Source organism: Chaetodon auriga, chromosome 8 (assembly GCF_051107435.1).
Source record: "Chaetodon auriga isolate fChaAug3 chromosome 8, fChaAug3.hap1, whole genome shotgun sequence".
In the NCBI taxonomy this organism is placed as follows: Eukaryota; Metazoa; Chordata; class Actinopteri; order Chaetodontiformes; family Chaetodontidae; genus Chaetodon; species Chaetodon auriga.
The window spans coordinates 13,371,395-13,395,493 of NC_135081.1; the positions used below are offsets into that span (position 1 = coordinate 13,371,395).

The 24,099-nt window shown below is 41.7% G+C and overlaps 1 protein-coding gene across 3 annotated transcripts in view; it reads right to left on the bottom strand.

Moving 5' to 3' along the window:
• The window catches only part of col14a1a (collagen, type XIV, alpha 1a), a 128,990-nt gene that overhangs the window by 54,933 nt on the left and 49,958 nt on the right, over positions 1–24,099 (bottom strand). For all 3 annotated transcript variants that reach the window (XM_076736635.1, XM_076736632.1, XM_076736633.1), the window contains exons 19-27: positions 23,941–24,083; positions 21,435–21,567; positions 19,224–19,346; positions 16,899–17,048; positions 12,714–12,830; positions 9,110–9,256; positions 7,498–7,572; positions 4,913–5,052; positions 2,219–2,342 (exon numbers count right to left, since the gene is read on the bottom strand). In XM_076736635.1, coding sequence (XP_076592750.1) covers positions 2,219–2,342; positions 4,913–5,052; positions 7,498–7,572; positions 9,110–9,256; positions 12,714–12,830; positions 16,899–17,048; positions 19,224–19,346; positions 21,435–21,567; positions 23,941–24,083 — 1,152 coding nt within the window. The remainder of the gene's footprint in view (positions 1–2,218; positions 2,343–4,912; positions 5,053–7,497; positions 7,573–9,109; positions 9,257–12,713; positions 12,831–16,898; positions 17,049–19,223; positions 19,347–21,434; positions 21,568–23,940; positions 24,084–24,099) is intronic.

A 24,099-nucleotide genomic window follows, 5' to 3' on the forward strand; every position in this document is an offset into this window, starting at 1 on the left:
TTTGAGGGCTTTGGGGGATTTAGACACAGCGAGGGGCCCTGATGGGGTCTCTGAGGAGAAGTTGAGGTTTGAGAATGAAAAAAGGGAATAAGGTTTGGAGAGCAAAAAGTCAGATCTATTTGTAAATGGACCAGAGGAGTCACATGTAAGTAAGGAGATTTAGGCACAATCTCCAGTTTACAGCTCAGTCTATGTGCATTTGTACAGAACAGGGAGTACTGTAAGCAGGTATCGGTGAAAAGGCACTGACTTCTACATAAATAAATAATATATATTTTATTATTTATGGTAATAAATATGTAAAATAAAAGTAACTATCACATAAACGAAAACATAATCCAAGAATATAAATATACAATAAGCTGTGTGGGTTTCTCTGGTGGATATAAGAACAGCCTGAAGAATAGGCATTATGTTTGAGCCACTGAAGAAGATTAATTCTACGCTGAGGTACTGTTTGTGTGCATGTGTGTGGGTGAGAGACAAAGAGATGGGGGGAGAGGGAGCCAGAGAAACCGGGAGTCTGTGAGCATTAGCCTAACCTTGTGAGAGCTCCCTGCCTCCTCTTTCTCTTTGTGTGGGGAAGATGAAATTTCATGGTTTATTTTCTGTTCTGCTGTAGATACCCCCCCCCCCCCCAAGACCACACACACACACACACACACACACACACACACGCACGCACGCACACAGGCACGCACGCACGCAGAGCCCTGTCAGCTAAATTGCCACCTGTTTCCACCTATTAAACTATAAGACAGTCAGTAGCTGTAGGTCTATAAGAGGCATAGGGAAATGGCCAAAAGAAAGAAGGACAAAGGAGACCATTTAGGAGAGAAGGAGGGATAAAGAAGAAGAAGACAGTATTGCAACAGCTGGGGAGAAGTTGAAGATGTTGAAGGAAATTAAAGGAATGAAAGGAAAATGAATTAGGATGAAAAGCAGGGGAAGAGTGCTGAGAAGAAGAGAGGAAGCTTTACAGTAAACCAGAGGAGGCAGCAAAGTGAGGGGGGAGAGCACAGCGAGGGGAGGGGCAAGAGAGCAGAGGAGACAGAGGGGAGGAAAGACGAGTTAAGATGGGGGAGGAAGGGATAAGTGTCGAGGTGACTGTGCGATCGGCTGGAGATGATCAGAAAGCTCAAGGACGCAATTACACTGACCAGACACTGAGCCATGAGAGTCCTCTTTACAACCAGCTCTACCTGTAAAGCTACATTAACGCACCAGCGCTGACATTCACCTTGTGTGTACCAGCACAGCAGGACGCTTCCACATGAACGTTACACCAGAATTCACAATCCCAAACTGCTTGTAATGTATCCTCCCAGTAGTATGAGAGAGTTTCAACAAGTGCCCTGAAACACACACTCCGAATTTTACAACATGCTTATTAAGACGGTTCTGGTGAGTTGAGGTTTAAAGCTCTTTCTTGACCTAAAATAAACAGCAGCTGACAAAACAGTTTCCCCACATGGTCCACTAGCAGCTGACCTGGAGTTTATATTGTCTCATATGAACTTCCTCAATGTGTGGAGTTTTCCCAGTTGTTAAGGGAGTAAACAAACAACAAGTTGCAGATCAGCTTCTAATGGACCGTGTGCAGAGATTTTTGGCTGAATTTTGTCAACTGCAGTTGAGAATGAGCTAAAGGAGCAATATGTCATAACTTTAGTTAAAAAAATAACTAAAATTATCTACAGAAAGTGACAAACAACAATTCTGATGTTACATCAAGGGTGTCTGTGTACTGTCTTGTCAAGATATCTACTGAACTTCGCATTGCCCCCGGTTAGTCAATGAGTTGAACAGTAAATGCAACGATGGCTAAAGTTCTTGATAAGCGACCATTATCATCACCACCACCACCCACTCTCTGCAAGAAACCATGTCTGCCGGCAAAGAACAGGCGTGACAGAAATGGAAGCAAAATAAGACTTAACCTTGGCGATGCTTTCCACCGCTTGAGACAGTTCTTGGCGAGTAAAGGAATAAAGTTTGATGTTGAACTCGCAACACTTCTTCTAGTTGGTTAACAGCTGTTAGCATTGGATATTTAGCTTATAAAGGTGGCTAATTGTTTATGTTAGCAACAGTGTTAATATATATGCTAAGGGACCACAGGCATTTCCTAGTTTTCCTCCAATAGCTGTGGACACCCCAACGTTCAGGTGATATGCTGCCAATTAGTACGTTGATCTTACTAATACACTGTTCAGACCTGTCTTGGTGTTTCCTCCTTTGTATCTGATCTTCTGAATAGCTTCCAGCAGCGCTTCCTTGTTGCCATGGGAACTTAGCTGGAATTCTGTCCGAGCGTCATCACTGAACTGAGCGATGGCCACCTGTAGAGAGGCGGAGGCAGGCAGATAAGTGAAAAGAGTTCAGATGAAATGTCAACTCAAATTAGACAAAGTTGAATTCCTATCATCTGAATTCCTGGAGTTTCAAACTTGACTTAAAGGAACACTTCACACAAATATCAGTCACCATCTGCGCACACTCACATCAGTCACAATACCGCTGACATTTGTGTGTTTGTGTAGGTTTGTTTTCTCTTCCTCCAAAATGAAGCTAAATTAGTCAAGCGGCTCGTGTGACCATTACGTGAGTGTTTTGAAGCCAAACGTCTGCGGTTAAGGTTCAGAACTTTAACACTTACCTCATTATCACCTACAATTTCTGCATCTATTCTGAACAGCGACAACGGTATCAAACAGATGCTGCCTTTGTCCGCTGTAGGAAATACTGTAATTATCCAAATTGGTGTGCTTAAACAACCCTGCAGAGCGAGTACCGTATGAGCTGAACAGTACATGACTCACAAGGCACAATGTGACATTTTTACGCTTTAATATTAACTTTTAATGGGTGAAAGCAGTCACAGGTCACAGATTTCACCTCTTCTCACCTGGTCAAGTGGTGGTGGTCTTAATATTTTTCCCACTGAGCACATGAGGTAAAAGTTCATGATGTCAAACTGGAACATCACAGCCTTATTTTTTGCAAGTCTCTGGGTGAAAATTCACCGAAATATATATCTATCCAAACTCCCAAATCAGAGCTATAATCAATCTAATTGGCTTACTCTAAGAGGGGTGAACAACTATCATTACCTCCAGACTGCTAATGGTGCTGTTGTTGGCTCAGGGCGGCCTACGATTACCAGCCAACTCTCTCTTTAGTGTACAGCCAACTCTCTCACATTACAGCCAGTGTTTTGCTCTCAGTTGCCTACTGCCAAGGGGTTATGGGGCACAGTGAAGGTAGCAAACTGCTTAACAGCAGACAGTACACAAATGAAAGAAAAAGGTTTAGCAAGCACCTCTACAGTGTGACAAATGAACCTGCTGAGCTCTGCTGACATAGTGGGGGGTCCATGCAGGCAGGAAGCACAAAGAAATTAGCTCACAGCAGACAACGACTGCCCCAACTTAGAGCCTGACATTCACTAACATGATTCAAAGTGTTGCTCATGGTGGATTTTCTACTAAGAGTCAAGTTGATAGTGTATTAGTCTATGCTTGAACCATCTGATCCAGCTTTTAATGCATCTAGGCTTAGACCACCATCCCTGCCAGAAAAGTAATGTTTTTTGGCATGAAACACAGTGGCAGCAAATGAGCAGAGTTAATCGAGTGCTGCACAGCAACTAAAAAAAAAGTCTTTAGAAAGTGAAGATTCATTAGGGGTTTTAAAGTCACTCCTCACTTTCCTAAACTTCTCTATGCACACAAGGCTGTGGCCATGCTGATTTGTCACGGGACAGCCAGAGAAAATTGTTTGAAATTCTGCCCCACGATCAATTAGAGCCAACAGCGGCAGCCTTCTTCAAACAACAAACGAGCCAAGCCCACGTGGGCCAAAAGGGCAAAGAGTGAACTTGGATTGTTAAAGATTCATTGTTTGGTCAAATGTCTGTCATTTCCATTATTTCCACATCTGTCTGAAATCTAACAATGGGAGTGAAACAAAGAGAAGACAGAAGGAACAGCGAGCAGGTTACGGAAGAGTCAGCCATGACGTTAAATCACTGTACGGCATCCTGCCTCCTTTATACCATTATCTGCTCCATCAAAGCCTCTTTCTCTTTTGCAGAGTAGTTGAAGATGAAACAGGTTGCAGTATATAAAGGATAGGGGGCAAAGGATGAGGTAATTGGCTGGAGTGGATGAGTTGGGGGCAATGGGTTGTTGGATATATGTGAATTTCATTGTATATTTGTCACTGTGCTGTGCTTGCAAAACACCACGACTAGACAGATTGCAAACCCCCGTCTGCAGAATCTGCGGGGGTATGTAATAATTCTTTTCTTGGGGAGCAGGCGGGTGGGGGACATCCCACAAAAATATATATGAAAATAATTTTCACAACATTCTCGCTGCTGTGAATGGGTTCTTTGCCCACGGATTACACTGTGACATGTAATTTCTTTGTTTCATCATTTTTATGGTTTTCAGTGTGGCTACTTCTGGCTCGATCCCCAGCATCTGCTTTACATTCCATCTCTCATGAGCACGCATTTTTCAGAAGGAAAACGCTATAACAAAGAGAATAAATTACAGAGCGAGCGAACAAAAATTAAAAGCCTTAGGCACGTTTGTATTTCTGCTGGTTAACTTATGACACTGTACAAGCTGGATATACAGTAATTTTCACTCGACACAGACATTTAGACTAGACATAGGAACCACTAGCAGTCATAAATGTGAACACCAGACTCACACAGCATTATTCAGACCTAGATGGTCAAGACTGAATTCTCTAGTTGTTAATTCAGAAATCTTTCCTCCCTCAGTCCAAGCACACCAGTAAAACCTGTTCATCACTGTTCTATTCTTGAGTTCTTCCTTTGAGATCACACATTCTCCCTGAAGTAAAATGACACGGATGTGGGTGCAGCCACACGACTGACCTGGGTGCCGTCTGGTCCGATCAGATCCAACGACCCCATGGTGCTGTAGAGGAAACGTGTGATCTTCATGAAGTTGTCGTCTCCGATGGACCAGGAGCCATCAACCAGGAAGGCCAGGTCAGCCTTGGCCTCCTTACACACTAGACGGACAGACAGAGAGGGACAAGAGAGATTTAGTCAGCACATCATTCTGTCTCTGCACTTAGAAAAGTAATTTCATACTGAATGAAGGTTAGCGGAGGACAAAGCACAACGTGAATGTTAACTGGCTGCCTAATATATTCAGACTCAAGAGTAAATATGCATAGTATGAAGCACTGCAAATATACATCTGCTGCAAAAGGGTAAATATTCACAGGCTGCGTCCTCAGATTAATTTTCACACTGTAGAGTTTATAAGATCAAAGGTATACTGCAAACTCTCCAACTTTAAAACCGATTTTTCTAAACAAAAAAAAGTGCTCTTTCCATTGGGTTTGTGTATATTCTTCTCCTCCATAAGCTGCTCATTCATAGTCCTGGTCCAGCAGTGACTTGCTTTTCCCTCTTCTTTTATTCTTCTCAGGTTTCTCAATGACTCCCAGTAGCCTTATCTGTGCTGCCGTTAAGTTGTTTTGCGGTTTTAACAAGTTTTCAAACTGCAGTTCTTCGCGAAATTCCAAACCTCATTCATGACAATGTCAGCCTCCTTAAAAGCTGCAGAAAAACCTGCGCAGTAACTACGCTGCTCATGAGGAAAAGTGGTTGTAATTCTAAATGCAAGAGAAGCTGAAAAGAAAAATACTCAAATCTACTTAACTCTACTGGTGTCCATGCTTTTTTAAGAGACACACTTCACATTGGAGCTCTCACACTTGTCAGAAATGTCAAGTTAAAGGTCAGCGAGAGAAAGTTTTGATGATGGCTTTATGAGACTGATTCTGATAAAAGCTGTGATAAGACTTTTTCTCTCTCTCTCTGTTATTGGTTATTGTCTTGAACACTCACCACTCATCACCATCATTTTCTGTCTATGTTGGCTTTTACACTGCACATCTTTTCTTCACTTTCCTCTTTCTCTGTCTCTACTCTCCCTCTGTTTTCTGTCTGCAGCCCTGTCTCTGCCTGTTTATGCATCCTGCCCATCGCTTTGTTTCATTCACTTCCTCTTGTTGTTTTCTCTCTCTCCTCGACTTGCAGACACACGTGCACCTTTGCCTTCTCTTTTCCGTCTTTGTGGTTCTGTCCTGAGTAAAGGTTGCCTGTCATTACAGATGGAGGCATCGGTCTGACAAAGGTCAGAAACTTAGACAGAGATGCTTACAGATGGGCTCAGCAGGTGTGTCGGTTCATGTCTGTGCAGACTGCGGTGCTCTTTTACCTGAACCCATCAGACAGGAACGGAGAAGGATCGTCTGAGTGGGAGGTAGAGGGTCGGACCGTGACCTTGTACCCCTTTGTTCCTAATCTTTCTGGTCTTTCAGGCCATTTGAAAAAATCCTCTCAAGTGAGAATAGTCTTATTACTGTTGCAGCTTGAACTGAAAGGTTTAAAGTACAGAGTAATCCTAAGGCTCTAAGTTGTTATGATTAAGGGTCAAATTTGCTGTTTTAGTTTGTAGGTGATTTATACAACTTTTAAAAGAAAAAACAGGTTAGAGGGAAAATTTAGAACGTTATAGCTTCCTTGAGATTTAGGAAGTTATAAAAGTCAATCACAGGTGCACCCTGTACGTTGGAGCCAGTTTGTGATTGGTAGTTGAGCTGAGCCTGAGGTAATAAGCTAATAAACCAGGATTAGAGTAGCGTTTCTTTATTTTGGCTGCGGCCCACAGTGGACTGTGTATAGTGCACACAATGAAGTCATTGTGGAATATAGTTAATGTATTGTAGACTTCCTTTCTACTTACCTTAAATCCCAACACACACCCACACCCACACACACAAATCCCCAAATTTCCTTCCAGTTCACTGTTGATGTTTCAGAACTAAACACAGCTCTCACTTGTGTGAAGAGTGACATAACAATGTTACTCTATTAAAAGTAAAACATTTACTTTTTCATTTCCTGTTTCAGAATCATGCCAGAGCAGCGTGAGCAGCAGCTTGTCCTGGCAAGCGTGCTGTTAATCATTGTTTTAAATGTAAAACTGCCGCTCTGCACACACGGTTTCATTTTCCTATGTAAAGATGTCTCAATCAGGTTGTTTTGGCCCGTGATCAATATCCCATAATCCATAATCACAATTGAAAGAACGTATCTGCAATTTTATACACCCTTCAAGTGCATCAAAGCTAATAAATGCAATCAAATTTCACTTTTGTTACTCAAACAAAGCTGTTATTGCCATCTCATAAAATGCTGACATTGCAAACATTGCATGCATCTCTTTCTGTACGTTGTGCATAATATCTGTTTATGACAGCAGGTGCATACTGAACGTAATGGTTTCCTGCGTGGCTTTGTATAATTTGAACTAAAAATGCATAAACTATGATGTCAGGTGACTTCAGTTACCATAAAAAGTAATAACAGCGCTGTGAAGATTAATTACATTACTAGAGGAATGATATGAGCATGTGTGTGTATTTTTGTATCTTGCTCACCTTCTTTAGCAGGTGGGATGGTGGGAGGGGGCTCAGTGGTTGGGGGCTCTGTTGGAGCTTGAGTGGGTGCTGGCACTGGACACACACACAGACACAAACACACACACAGGGAAACAAGACAAGGTCATTGATCATGATGGCAGTGACAAGTAGCACCGTCGTCGGGTTTATCTGCCAACCACACTCTCTTGCACATGCGCGCGCACACACACACACACACGATCAATAAGCCGGGACAATCAGACACAGCAGAAGCCTGTTTCTATTAAGCAGAAAGTTTTCTAATCCTCTTCGTTGCTCCGACAGCTGAGTTCTGGACCTTTACAGAGAAAAGATTTCTAGTGCAATCTGTATTTACAAACTACGTGCACATGAGCGATCCAGCTGCCGCTTTGCTGTGTATCTTTCTTTCCATCACTGAGTCGCAGCAATCAGACTTTATCTTTCTCGTTTCTTTCTACATCCCTCTTCCCTTCCTTAAGTTGGAGACAGCAAAAGCACTATTTTCATCAGTCTACCATCAGTCTGACCAGAGGTTGTTTTTAGGGTCAAAACAGCCCCAGGTTAAGATCTGCCTCAGTGACAGGCCAATTACTCGGCAGAAAGTCTGTCAAACCAGAGTACAGATAGTAAATCATCTTGGAAACATGGGTGATAAAATGATCTCGACAAATGATTCTTCAGCTTCCACATTAACTTGATGGCAACAGAAGGGATTATTGGTAAATAATGTGTATGATTCAGCCGTGAACTTGGCTTCTTCAGCATCTGTGTTGGTCTGAAATTGTGGCAGATGCTATTAAACGAGACCATGGAGTTCAGCAGTGGTTCGTGTCAGAGAACCACCTCATTGTAATTGTTGATGTCATTCCCTCTGTCTGTTTCTATCTTTACCGTCTCTCTTCCCTCCTAAAAATATCATGACAGACAGACAAAATCAATGTATCTGAGGACAGAGTTTGAAAGTTCCAAAGTATATTTACCAGTACTGTAATTTACATACTTCTACTCCCATTTTTTTAGGGAAATATTGTACTTTTTACTCCATTACATTTGTGTGACAGGCAAGGTTACTTTGCTGATCTGATATATAAAAGGTGTGATTATCTTATAAAACATAATGTGTTATTACAGAATAAACTAGTCTGGGAATGTGTGTGTGTGTGTGTGTGTGTGTGTGTGTGTGTGTGTGTGTGTGTGTGTGTGTGTGTGTGTGTGTGTCTGTGTGTGTCTGTGTGTGTCAGACCATATCTATCTATCTATAAGCCTGGTTGTGAGCTGAGCCCTCCTGGTCCCTGGAGCTGTGCAGTTCACCTGAGCTCCTAAGCTGACCAATGAACTGCAACAGCCTCTGTCTTCTTCTCAGACAGAGAGAAAGGGGAGGTAAAAGAGAGAGAGAGAGAACGAAAGGAAGAAAGGAGTGAGTTGACAGAGAGGACACGTAAAAAGTGTGTGTGCAAAAACAGGTATAAAAGGGAGTTAAACATATTGGTGAAAATGAAATGGGAAATAAATGGGATGAAACTCAAAGAAGTCAGAGTGCAAAGCTATAAGCATGAGAATACAATCACACATGTATATACAAGATAAAAAAAAAACATTTGCAACATACGCGTCATGTCAGTGATGGAGACAGAAGGTCCCTCCATTTCCTGCATCTGGGTGTGAACGCTGATCTGGTATTGGCTGCTGGGAGTGAGGTCATAGAAGCACTGTCGGGAGGCACCACCTCCAAGGCTCACTTCCTGCTTCTGACCATCTGCAAGTGAACGACAGAACAAAAAAATGATTTACGATGACTGATGATGATGAGCTTTATTGGAGCTGTCAGGTAGCAAAGTGCCTTGCACAAGGGCAGGTTAGGTGCTGAGGCGCAGAAGCAGCACCGCTTCACGCCCAGGTCAAGATCTTGTATCTATAACATGTAAAAATGATTAACATTACCAATATAAACAAACGTAATATTAATGCTTTACTTCACAGTAACAGATGGTTGTATTTAGGGCAAATATTATCCTTTTAGCTGACCTTGGTGAAGCCAAGCTTACTGAGCCTGAAAGTAAGGTAACTAGACAATCCTGCATCATTATAACCACTGAAAAATGGGGAAAAAAAAAAAAAAAAAAAAAAAAAAAAAATCACATTATTGATTTCATTCATCTTCTCTTTTCAATTTTCTTTTTTTGCAGACTGCAAGCACTTCAATTTAGTGTTTATTTTGAAAAGCTGCAGAGGGAAAGCGCCACGGGAAAAAAAAATGAATGAGAATTTATGTTGTCAGCCAAGAAAAAGGACAAACTGGAACCTGGAAGTGCACATGCACATGCACTAATAGCTGCCATTTGTCAGTTTCATTAGTCTAATACTATTTCCGAAAGTGTCTCTCATCTCAGAGTGACAAATTAGCCCCTCCTCTGCACAGGAAACAGTCATAGATAATAAAGCTTAGGGAAACAGCTGTCACCGAGAGGCTGCACTCTTCCATCTGAGAAGGTGTGTAAGTAGCCCGGTTGGCTCTGCGTGGATTAAACCAAATCTCTAAACTCCAGCTAGAATATCCAGTGGCTGCTCAGGCAGGAGGGAGGGGCAGGCGGAGATAAACAACAAAGTATGGGAGGGAAGGACGATGGAAGAGAGACATCTTCCCTCTTCTTTTTGCTGTTTTCTGGTAGTAAAAGGTGTACTCACTTCACTTACTGTGCATGTGACTTTATTCATGTCAGTAGTATTCACACTTAATAGCTAGACTGGCTATATCCAAAAGGCAAATAGAGCGAGAACATCTACCTCTAAATTTTACTTGTAAAACTTGTTATAGGGAGTAAAGTGCTATAACTATTTCATGGTCGGCTGCAAAAACTTCCTGGAGTAAGCCAAGTTAATCGACTCTTACCTGTTCCTGCTTTATATCTTACGTTAGCTTACAGACATGAGAGTGGTATCGATCATCCTATCTGACTCTCGGCATGAAACTTAAATTGAAACTGTCCCCACTTAAATTGGGGGCAACAAGAGGATTACAAGAAAGCTCTTTCATTGAGAGATGGCCTGGAGTCGGTTATTTTATCCACGGTTCGTACGACTTTCAGACATGCACATGAATAAGTACATCGCATGACAATTTATTAAGCTGCAATATGCAATGTTTTCTCCAGAGCTGTCCGTCACATCACCTCCTGCTGCACCAACACAGTGATCTGAGTGAAATGAATGACCACAATTCAAGCCACAGAGCTGCGACTGTGAAAACCTCAATCCATGAAAACGCAATTTTTGACATCAACCGGGAGCAAAAGACTTACGTCCTGTATTGACATGCAGCCATGCATCTTTTCTCATTATCATCTCAGCGGTGCTTGTGTAAGAGAAAACCCATCACCACTGCATCTGACCTTTTAGCGCATGCTGACATTTAAAAAGTAAACTTAGACGAGGTTTTGTCATGGGCGGATTAATAATTAAAGCATGAGCAGAAATCCAGGTGTCAACAGGTTCATCCACCAAGTAAAACTTAGCTTTGTTGAAGACAACCAGGAATCTACATATTTGCTATAGGCAATTGAATAATGCAAACAAACACAGCTGAAAAGAAAAATATGTCTTTGAAAACCATCAAGACTGCTCTCACTGTTTCAGTCGTTGTTTCTACTGTAGACTGCAGATGAACCGGTGCTGAACAGCCGTCTGAGGACAAACACTAATAAAACTAGAATTTCAAGTTGTTCACTGTGAGTGGACCAGCTCCAAAATACTCTCCAGTCAACAGTACAAATTGTACAGTGGTTTTATTACGGTTTTTATATTTCAAACACCGGGAAAGTAAAGAGCTTTCGATAGATTTTTCTCCTTTTGTGGACTGATTTGATTAAAATAGATTTTGGTAGATTTTTCTGCTAATTTCTTTCTTTCTTTCTCATTTGTTCCCTCCTTCTTTTCCTCCTCTGTCTTCCTTTCATGAGCTTGGTGAGCTGTGCATTAAATAGCTTCTTAAGGTCATACCCGGTCTCTATTCGTTTTATTTCTGATGTGACGACATGAGAAATTCTCAAAGCGTCTCCCTCCCACGTTGTTTATTGGAGAGATAGTGCGCACATCATATCTCCTGTCCTTTCTACAAACCCTGAGATTTATGAATATTCTTTACAAAATAAACCACTTCCATGTGAAAATGACAGAAAAATATAACACTTCTTTCCTCAGAGACTCATATCAATATGAATCCAGATGATTGTAAAAGGTATATGTAACCAACACACACGTAACCATCACACACACCCGCTGAGAAAGTCCTGAGCTGACTTGTCTTTGTGTTCATAATGAGCAGAGGACACATTCACAGGACAGACCATAAATCTATAAGGAAACATATTCAGAATTTGGAGTTAAATTCAGTCACCTCACCAAATATCACAACTCTAGTAAAACTTCTGATTTACTGGCTGAACTGGATTCCAGTCACTTCGCTGGCAAAAGCCTCGTTTCTCACGACGTGGAATGCTGAAGCATGTTGGGATGAAGGTGCACACCGACATGTCGGTGGGGACAGCTAACTGTTGACTCTGTGTCTAGTGCTGGTTTTCCAAAAACTGAGTCTGGAGATGTTTAGTTTTTTTAAACTGCAGTTAAAATGCGTTATTCAGACCACATTTTCAGCATCACACTTTGTTTGAATTCAGCCCAGATAAGTCAATCAAGTTGCTGCTCGGAATGAGATGTTTGTCTGGTGTCAAAAGCAAAACTAATGAAAGCACTAAATCAAGAAAGAACTCACTTTTTCACCACCTTCGAGAAAGAGGTGAGGACACACATAGACAGAGAGAAATATACACACACTGTCATACACAGTAAGGTTTAATCCTGGGAAAACAGGATTCCTGGGAATACCCATCCAAACAATTTTCCCAAGAAATAAAATACAAGGTTATATGTTTCTTCTTCTTCTTTTTATTTATAATTCCAATATATATATTCAACTTTAGATTATTCGTTGAAAGCCCAAGAACCCACTGGTTTGTGCATATTTCTCCTTGTTACATTTGGCGCTGCTTAAAATCTGAGAAATGTGTTTTGCCTGAAGCTGAGGTGACATGTTAAAAACAAGAGCAGTTCCCAGGATTCACAGGATAGTGCGCTTCTGTTCCCTGGATAGAAAACGGCTCATTTTATGGAAAAATACTGATCCCTAATGCACTCTCAATAACAGTAAATGAACTTACTGAGTGGAGACTGTATGGAGACTCTGTACAATGTGGCCTGCAGAAGAGGCTGCCACTGGACACACATGCTGTTGGGGCGAATCTGGTAGGTTGACAAGCCAGAGACACCAAGGAACACTGGAGACAAGAGAGACAAACAGAAAGACAGAAAGATCAATTTAGCCTCCAGTTTTTTAAATTAAGACTCAGTGAAGATCAACGTGCAAACACACACCAAAACCTTGTCTATTTATTCCAGATTATTGTACAAACATCTTTCAGATAATTATACTGAACTACTAAAGCCATCAAATGACACATGAACACAATCAGTAGCACCACAATCAATAGTCACACACTTTATGAGGATATTTCACAGCACTCAGAACCAAACAAAACATGAAGCAGAGCATCAAAGGTAAAGACTGCAACACTGATCTGTTTATTATCCTTTGGAGTGGCTTGAAGGGCCACACACTGTTATGTAACTTATGACTGAGGCTAAACAAAAAAATGGTTTCTGACACACTGTGGCACCTTTTCTACGCATAAACTCTGTGACTTGTCTGATAAGAACCCTCCACCACCCAGCTCCTCCTCCTCCACCAGACAACCCAGGACTCCACCTAAGACACACATGCACACACACGCACACACACGCACACACACACACTCAGCGTTGTGGCTGGATTTGCTCCAGCTATGGACCATGTGGGCTTCAAAGTCTACACCAAACTACATTCATTAAGGACATTTTGCATCTCAGTCATGGCGCTGCCAAGTCTCTTAGTTGAATTGGGACTCATTTTGCAGAGACATACCATTAACTAAACCACCTTGACAGAAATGTGGTCAGTTTGATTATTCAGAGGGTAAAACAGCCATACTTCCCATCATGTACATTCTGTGTCGCTAAAACTTTGAGTAACTGGGCTGGAAATAGTGTGAAAAGTAGTGCCGAACTCTCAGAGTGAGCAGTCAGTATTAAGGTTGGGTTTAGGCTAAAGTGACACTTAAATATCTCTGTTCTTTGGTCGTCTGACAGCTGAAAAATGAACAGTGTACCATCCATACAAAGTTTAAATGGTGGTAATGTGTCTTTCCTGGCAGTTACAACATTTAGTTGGGTAGATGTTTGAGCAAATCATAAAGTAACAAAATTAGTCAGGCTTGCTGTTTAACAGTCTTGTGGAGAAACAATGAGGCACGATGCAGCAAAATGCAAAACACCAAGAGCAATTTAAATATCTGAAGCTTGTTTGGTAGTTAGATTTCAGTGTACCATAAGCAAACCTCCAAGGAGCCTCCCTCTCTCTCTTTCTCTCTTCCTCCCTTGTTAACAGCAGAATTTGCTGATGGCATAAAATGAACTTGGCTCTTGTGCCACTAAATGGATATTTTATGCTGGGACCATATGGCAGGTGCCTTATTTTAAATACCAGTGAATAATGCATATGACAACTATCATTCCATTCAATCATATGCGAAGACACACACAAAGCCACTCGCATATATGCAAAATGCAGACCAACATACATGTCAACACATGAATACACACATATGTAATCATGTATCGATGCACATGTGTGTGCACATGTGTACATACAATAAGAAACTGTGCCAGGCTGGCAGTTTACCCCAAACAAACATGACGTGTTTGACATTTCTGCGTAGGGAAATGGCAGGTTCATGACCAACATGAGGCTCTGCATTTGGCCTCGACTGCCATGAGTGCACAGAGTGGTCATCCAAACCGGTGAAATGTTTGCACATCATTTAGTGCTCCCAAACACACTGCAACCGGCCAACAATGTTGGTTTCAGGCTGCATATTTTTGTTTTATTCCACACAGTTCTATTTGTTCTAGAATAACTTTGTTGTTTCTGCTGTTTTGAGGGATGTATGAGAAACGTCTGCGCCCTCTTTTGTCCTCAGCAATAATCAGCACGAGGCTGAGAAGGTTTTTGGTTTATGGTGTAAAACCAAAGAGAAAAGATAAAGGATGAGAGAGGGGAACGTGAAAGACAACATGTGGGATGTGGTGGTCACTTTAATTATCCAAAGGTCAAAATAAAATGAGCACTATGGATGTAAACTATGGTGCACCATATGGAGATGCTGCAGTCAGTCAGAAAATACTTCTGTGTGTGTGAGAGAGAGAAAGAGGAGAGCGTGTGTGTGTGTGAGAGCTGAGGTTGCCAGACTTGAAGCCAAATATTTGCAGCCATCTGCCTTCCCAACCTCCACACCCTCACTTAGTTTCCACTACACTACTTCTTCTTCCTACTGCTGCTGCTGCTGCTTGCCTCTTATCAAGTAATCCTTTCAAATTTCTCTCACTTTCTGTAAAAAGCTGATTTACATTTTACGAGAATGTGCTAATTTCACAAAATTTCTTGAGACCAGACTGACTGAGCACCCTTCAGTGAGAGAAACTGATTTTTTACTGTGCAGCTGAAGTGCCAGCACCTCAATACAAACTACATAAAACTTCATTTGGGCGGAAACAGTTTCATTTCATTCAATGGTCCTCAAGGTACCAATAATTACTCTTTTATGATACATGCTAGTATGCGTAATTTATTGGTGCAAACATGCCAGTTGGCTCCCATGGTAAGGCTACAATGAATGCAGTGTATCCAGGGAAATATGTTACTGTATCTCCCTTATTAGAATGACAAATGACTGAACGTATCCCCCTTCATAAATCAGAGTTCCTCCACTGCAGAATACAAATATGGACAATGAATCTAAGTATGGCCTGTATAATATGGGAAAATGTGAGAATGTATCAGGGCACTGTGAACTGCTTGTGTCTGATACAGAATATGCGTTCTGCTGAATATCTAGCGATGAGTCATTTTTTAAGTCCCTCCCGCCAACACATACATAAAATGTGACATTTAATATGCACAAATAAGACTAGAAAAGTGTCTCAAAAATCCAAAAATATAAAGTTATCATATTTTATATTCTTGTACTGCATGCATAGAAATGAGACTTATGAGGAGTCAAAGAAAGTCTTGTTAAATTTGCTCATGTGGGCAGCAGAGGTACCATAATCGAGCGCCACATCAGAGACAGAGAGTAAAGTTTAAATGTGGAAGGCTGATAAATCTACATGTCAGCGCCTTATATTTAATCTTTCTCATTTTATGAAAGCATCTTTCATTATGAGAGCTTTATAGAGACAGGAGGGCGTGAGGGAGTTGTCACTCATCCAACAGGGGGATGATTAAAGAACAGATGAAGGAAAGCACATCACTGCAGCACAGACTGGTAAATAATCTGTTTATCAAAGGCAATCCTCTTTAATTGATGACCATGTATAACCCCATTAACCACTCCACGTATCATCTTTACATCTCATCTCTCTACATTTTCCTTTAACGTAAAGGCAAAAAGCTGAAAATCTTTTTGCTGTGGGTGTTAACATGCATGAGAAATTCATGAGCTATTAAAATCAGAATATGTTTGTTTTCATCCCATTCGATTCTGCGCCATTTGGTGAGTCCCTTCTGGCCAATCAGACGGTAAGCCCCAAAGACAACAGTAGATTTTCAAGTAAGGGATGACGCAGCAGTTTTCTGAAAACCGCAGGCACACACGCAGAGAAAGGCAGTAAGCCAAACGGACAACATAAATGTTTGTGACACAGCACTATTCTGAGAGCGGGCTTGAAGAAAGAATGTTAAAACAGACGTATGCACACACACACACACACACACACACACACACACACACACACACACACACACACACACACACACACACACACACACACACAGTACATACACTTTTCCCTCTCTCACATCCTCCCTCTCTAACAGTCTATTTGTTTTAGATGAAAGAGCTGTTAAAGTCTGCATTAGGTCTTACTGCACCCACTGATACCAAATCTATATGCAAAAAGGACTGTCCTCACAATATCCTTCTGTCTATCTGTCTGTTTGCTTAAGTCTCAATGGAACAGTTTATGTCATCAGCAGCAATTAGCATCCATGTTTCCTCAAACTAATTTCACAAGGAAATCCTGTTATCATCAATGAAAGCTGAATTAAATTATGTTTAAGATCTCACTTTCATAAACCTAACCTTTATTATCAAGATTAGCAAATAAAATCAGATATCGCGACCATCATTTAATACCTACTCTTGCAATAAAGAGTGAGTGGTACTCTGCAGGGGTTTGATGAGGAGGCTTACTTGTCTTGGCAGTCACTAGCAGTGGTTCACTTTGTCCTGTAGGGTAGGAAGCTGTCACTTGAACACTGTACTCCGTCCCACTTAGTAGATTCAGGAGGAGCATGGAGTTCACATTTTCACCCACTGCTGTCTCCAAAACTGGACCTGGAACTGAGAAAGACACACGTACAGTATACATGAGCACAGACAGGAAGGACAGAGAGAAGAGTGACTGTATTCCTGTAACCAAGATTTCTAAAAAATAGATTGAAAACTTTGCAAAAACATCTTAATCCCATTTAGATATGAGACTAGTGGGTTAGCTCCAGAAATAGCTTCACGTTTTCCAAATAAATTGTTATCATGCTAAAAGCTTTTTTCTCCGAAGCTTATTGTATGTACTAATACAATAATAAGTATGAAAGCCATTCAGCCAAAATGGGTGTTCTGACTTAAGAGTCTGATCCTCCATTTTTCCTTATAATACTCTAACTAGCTTTCCACTGCAAAAAAAGAACAATGTTCTTTCTCTGTGTTCATGCTTTCTACATGGATCATGAACTGGTGAGGATGTTTAGTATGGAAGACGCAGCTTGAGCCACAGTCTTCTAACACAAAGCGTGGCCACAAAAACTTACTCTGTGGCCACCAAATATCCCCTGTGGCCACCATGTTTTTTCAGGTCCCTCTCATGCTGGGATCAGACTACACAGTATTTCTGTCTTTGACGATGGTCACCACGTGAGATCTCACGATCACAGTGCCATAAACTCTTGGTCTTGGTTGGGTGATTCCGACCAATCACGGCACAAGTTCAGATGTCATCAGGGAGGCGGATGAAGCAATTATGCAGCATCATGTGATGTAAGCAGAGTTATACAGCGGCAAAAAAAAAAAGAAAGAAAGAAAGAAAGAAAAAATGGCTGTGGATGCACTCCTGGGCGGTGCGAAAAGGACAGTATGAGCAACATAGTAGCATAGTAGAATAGTAGTGTTTCCACCCGTGATTTGGCTGTACTAAACGAAGATCCAAGATTACTGACACACACACATTTCCTGGTGACTTGCCCAAACCATAACCATAACTACTACTTGACTAACCTAACCCTAACCTTAACCGAACTATTCACCCCAAAACGTAATGATTTACATTATGGGGACCTGCATTTTGTCCCCATAAGGAAGATGAGTCCCCACAATGTGACTGTGTAAACAGATTGAGGTCCCACAACATACAAGTAATACACAATACATTGGCAAACACAAACACACAAATCCACACACATATGCTCCTCTAGGCCACTAAAACACAACAAAGATATAACAATAACAAATGTCATTTTTGAAAGAAAGACACAAAACTAGTACAGGAAGGAAAAAAATAGATAAATAAAGGAGGAGCAGCAATTATGTTTATAACACACCACCCACTGACACAGTGCTTAACAGCAAACAGACTAAGTGTTTATTTGAGTATGTTGTGTCTGCATGCGTGTGTGTGTGTGGAGGTGTGTATGCATTTCACCTATTTGCTACATTAAGTGGCTCTTAGTTTACATTAAACATACTGTAGCTATATCTGTGTGTGTGTGTGTGTGTGTGTGTGTGTGTGTGTGTGTGTGTGTGTGTGTGTGTGTGTGTGAAGGCATTTACACACACAGGCTCTGTTCTTCCATCCACGTACCAAGATTCTCACAATGAAAACAGCAGACTGATGAAATTTTATTTCCCAAAATCAGATTAATGCACCCTGTCTGCTTGAAGCTGGGTCGTCAGAGACACAGTAATTGTGTTTAGATGACTCAAAACAGGCACGGAAACTTTAAAGACTGGAGCCTTGTCTTGGAAGGATGAAATAATTAGCCATAGAGAAGCAGCAGAACAGTGAAAATGGGCTTTTGATGATGCTTCAAGACAATAAATAAACAAGGAAGGGTAATGTTTTATTTCAGCTCTGGATCGCTGACGTTTTCCTTGAAGCCTGAAGCTTCCTGTTAAAAAGAAGTTACCATCAGGAAAGGCAAAACAACCTGAGAGCAGTTTGTTTTTCAGCGACTCTGTGTCTTTTGTTACTGTTGGGTCCTCCCATAACAAGCGGATTAGTATGTTTGGACGAGCCCGTGTCCCAAGGCAAAGCACACACACTTGCTTGACAACCAAAACTTGTCTAACAGTGCTTCAACGTGCGTGTGTGTGTGAGTATTCATGAAGGAGTACTTGTGCCCTGCAATGGAAACACAAAAACCAAAAAAGACTGAGGCAAACCTTCACTTTTGTTCTCAAAGGGCCTAATAATGTTAGAATTAGTGTTAGTGTCTGCCTGTGAGTGTGTGTGTGCGTGCGCACCGTAGATGGGCTGGTAGACAATCCTGTAACCCACTGTAGGAGATGCAGGTGGGTCCCAGGTGACCCTGAAGCGGTTGTACCATTCTTCTGACACACGCAGGTTTCCAGGAGACGAGAGGGGCACTGCCAAGACAGACAAAATCACAACTTGACTTAAATTGGGCCAGCACCGGCTCAGTCTGTAGGGGCTTGGCTTGGGAACTGCCGGAGGGTAGTTCAAGTCCAGTTTGGACTGGAGCACTGAAGAGGTACCAGTTCACCTCCTGGGCACTCCCGAGGTGCCCTTGAGCGAGGCCCTGAACCCTTAACTGGTCAGGATGCCTGACTTTGTGGCAGCCCCATCACTCTAACGTCTCTCCTAATAACTGCAAGTGTATGAGTCCTGTGTGTGCATGTGTGTATTTCTGGCCTGTGTGTGTGTGTATGTTGTATAACAATAACAACGGAGTGAAAAATTTTAATTTCCCCCCAAGGGAAGAGGGGCCCTGTGGAGCTTTCTTGTAAACAAACAAAAGTTGTGTTGAAAGTGTTACAGTGTTACTCACTAAAACACACTGCGTGAATCCTTGAGGTCTAGCAAACATGCCGAGTGCATTTCCTTTCTCATAAAACATTTGTGAAGCTGATGTTTCAAGTATTTCCTTGAGTCAATCCTGCATTGTTTACATCCATGTTTACTGGCTTGCAGTGTTCTTCTTCGCTGCCTTTGTTGCCACATTGCAGCATATCTTTGCATCTTACGGCCTCCTGTTGATTAGTGGAATCGTGTGACACCACTGGCAGGACGGCGTATCATGACTGCATCCTACTGGATACGCAACAGGTATATGGAGAGGTCAAAAACTCCAAAGGGAAACCTCAAAAATGTAATGGCAAAACATTGGGAAGTGACGGTTGTGGAGAATGAATCAAATTACATGGAGATCGGCTGACTGGATGGAAACTGAATCATCTGAAAGTTTTATGCTGGTGTTGAGACAGTACACATCTTTTTCAATACCTCGCTTTTAAAGAATATAAAATTGTTATTCAACAGAAACTTTTTTTTAACAGTCTCAAATCAGTACAGAAGCTGAGAGCTGGGCTGAAACGAATCATTATTGCAAGTACTTAATCTGCTGATTGTTCTTTTGATTAATCAATTAATAGTTTTGAGTCTATAAAATCTCATAAAGAAGTGAAAAATGGACAATCCAAGGTGACATTTCAAATTCCTTATTTTGTCTGTTCAGAAGTTCAAAGCCCAAAGATAATCAAAGACAAGCAGAGAGCCTTTACAAGTAAGAGGCTGAAACCAGAAAATATTTGTCAATTTCGGTTTTAAAATCATTTTAACAATTAATCTATTATCAAAATAGATGCAGACTATTAATTTTCTGTCAAGTAATCATTGCAGTGCCATAAAAGTATTGATTTTTGAGGCCCAGCCTTAAAATGAATTATGGTCCTTGTTGATGTTTAGAATCTAGACTAAGGACAGCACTCTCTAGTTTGTTGATATATGATTTAATTAGATCCTTTTTCAATAAATAGTGAAAAAATAAATTATGGAAACACTGCAAAACTGGAGTTTCTTTTTCCAAACAGTGGCAGGATTGGTTGAATTTGAGTTATCACAAGGCTGTAAATTCCTACAGAGCCTGAAAAAATAGAAAATCATGTCTCACTGTACATCAAGTATGCCTGGGATCTGATTTATCACTATGCGGCTTTCCAAGCTGAGAGCCTTCATCTAAAAAGATGACATATTTCATCTGACATTTCAATTCTCTGTACAACAAGGAGACAATCACTACCGCTCATAAGAAGTAATCAAGAGAATGGTTGAGAAAATCAATTAGAGCCGAGCAAAATAATTTAATCCGCTCATTAATGAGAGGAGCTGCTGTAATTATGAACGGCCTTCATTAAGACAATTAAGAACGCATCAGTATTTGTCATCACTTAAATCTACATTCTCCTTCAGGAACCTAAATGAACACGAAGTTAATGCAATGCAAATGAACGTTTTGCTCGCTGCAATTAAATCCATTTTCATTAGCTTTCAGTTTTGTCGGATGTGTTCCCCCTAAACTGGGAGATGCATCTTTGCATAATGAAAATTGAGAAACCGAGAGTTGACCCCGATGGTTAATAATTCAGTGGAAAAGTGTGTGTGTGTGCAGATGCTTGTGCGTGTGTGCAGGGAGCCTTTAAGGCTGTGGCACCTACATGTGGCACCCAGAGCAGAGACGCTGAGGCCGTCTTGTCCGTCGGTGTACACAGGTGAGACTGTCACTCTGTACTGGGTGTCTGCTAGCAAAGGCTCGATCACTGCTCTCCTCTGACCACCAGGAAGCAACACCTACACACACACACACACACACACACACACACACACACACACACACACACACACACACACATATTCAAGGCACATTTGAAGGAGTAAGAGACCACAGGGAGTTTTAAAGCAGCAATGGCTTCTGCTCACTTATGACTAACCTGCCCAGAGGCAAAAAGACAAGAGATATACAAATCAGACCCACACACGCATGCATGCACGCCCACACATACATACACAAACACATGCAAAAACACATGCACCATACAGCAGAGTACATACAGAATCTGTCGCTCTTCTCTTTTATTTGGTAAAACAGAAAGTTCTTGCAAAATGCAGCGTTCACCAAAAGGGATTTGAACCACAACTGCTCAAGAATTCTGCTCACTTCAGTCTGGTCAATAAAGTCAGTCGAGGCCAATGGAGAGGCAGAAAAGAGCCCAGAAAAACCCATTACTGCTGCAGAATGTTTTTATTATCAGTGTTAAAGTTTGTTCTTTCTCTTCATCTTTGTTTTTTGTTGAAGTTCAAAAGGTATTCCTTCATATGAACAAAAATAAAAAAAGTCTACTGCCGTACAAAAACCAAAATTTGGCACAGTGAGGAAACAAAAAAAGACCCCTGATAAACCTCATGTTATCATTTTATAACCTGGATAAAACCAGATGATATCCAACAGGATACTTGCAACAGGTGATTTTTACAATTCATTCCCAACCTTGGAAACAGCAGTTGACAAAACTTTCTAGTTTGCTCTGCTGCTTTCAACCACCTGTTAGCAGATTAAGGTTGCTCAGTTGTCAGGGAACTGTACATGTCCAAACGTCCATTATTCTGAGAATTTTGAGAAATTGTAGTCTTAGCTTCAACACTGAGCTTTGTTTTGTTTGACTGAAAACTCCAGAACGAGCAAGTGGAGTGAAGCACAGTTTGTCAACTAACTAAAGATATTTGCAATGAATTTCTGATTGTAAATAAAAACTTGTAACCGTGAAACTGGAAACTTTCACTCTCATGCAAACTCCTGCTCCATAAGTAATGAACGTTGTGATTTGTAAACCAAAATATTATTTGGTATGCACGTCAGAAAGGCTTCTAACGTTCCTCTGTCAGTTCTTAAAGTGTCTGCTTGCCAAAATAAGACTTATTATTGTTTACTAACATAAACAACAGCAAAGAGATTAACTTGTCTTTACTGTGCTAAGAGCACTGATCCTCAGCCAAATCAGCATGAGAGAGGGGGAGAGAGAGAGAGTGAGAGAGAGAGGGGGGGGGGGGGGGGGGGAAGCATTCAGGGAAGGCCAGGTAATGTCACAGCCAATAAGACGGGAGGAGCTGTCCGCTCTGACTGTGGTGCTGAAACACCTGCCAGCATCAGTGCAGGAAGGCGGCGGTTCACACACACACACACACACACACACACACACACACACACACACACACACACACACACACACACACATACACACACACACACAGTCTTTTTTGTACACAAACACATCCACCCATGACCTCACGAAACACACAGACTCGTCCACGGTGTCTCTTTTGTCCTGTATCTGTCTTTCACACACATTCGCATCAAAACACCAAACTTTGAGAAAGAGGCGCGACCTGAGACAACCCTTATCTATCAGCCAGCGGACAGCTTTAAGCCTTTCTCCCATTTTGTTTAGCTGTTGTTTCTTTTTCCACCTCTCTTTGTTTCTTTTGCTCTTTTCTCTGCTGCCCTCCATCTCTGCTCCCAGTGAGGTAAATGGCTGCTGAAAAGATAATGGAATGTCTTCTGGCTTGGCCTGGCCTCTCCATCTTCTACGGCTCTGACACCACATTGGGAAATTAAAACAGGAGGGGAGGGCGAGGGGAGGAAAGTAAGGGGAGGCAGCGAGAGAAAAGACAGGAGGGAGGGGAAAACAGAGAAAAACAGAGAGACAGAGGGACAGATCGAGGGGAAAGGGGAGGCAGAGTGTGTGTGTGTGTGTGTGTGTGTGTGTGTGTGTGTGTGTGTGTGTGTGTGTGTGCACATCAGTGATCAGGGTCAGCACATGGCACTGAGCTCAAGGGCTCTTACCATAGATAGAGGAATCAGGCAGAAGAGGCCGAGTGGACCGGGACTAAAAGTGTAATCAGTTTTTTGATTGGAGCAGATGACCCGACACTGACCGCTGCAATGCCATCCAGTTGGCTGGAGGTATAAAATAACAAGGACCTTCCTCCAAACACAACTCTAGTTTTGTCTATTCAATGTGATCCGTGTTCACAACTCGTGTTTGAGAGCTACAATGGCCGGAGTGGCAGAGGACGACAAAGAGGGAGGCTTTGGAAACTATAGGCATGCAATAAGGATCTCAAAAAACAGAAAAGAGAGGAATTTGAACAACTTGATCAACTCACAGACTCCTCTTCGTGGTCGCCCCTGAGGCTGGCGTATGTGACCCTGTAGCTCTGCACGTTGGGGTCGTCCATCTCCCATGATGCCTCTAAGCTCTGGGTGGTCTCGTCACTCAGCTGAAGGTTTCTCACAGCCTGACGCAGCACTGTCACACCACATCA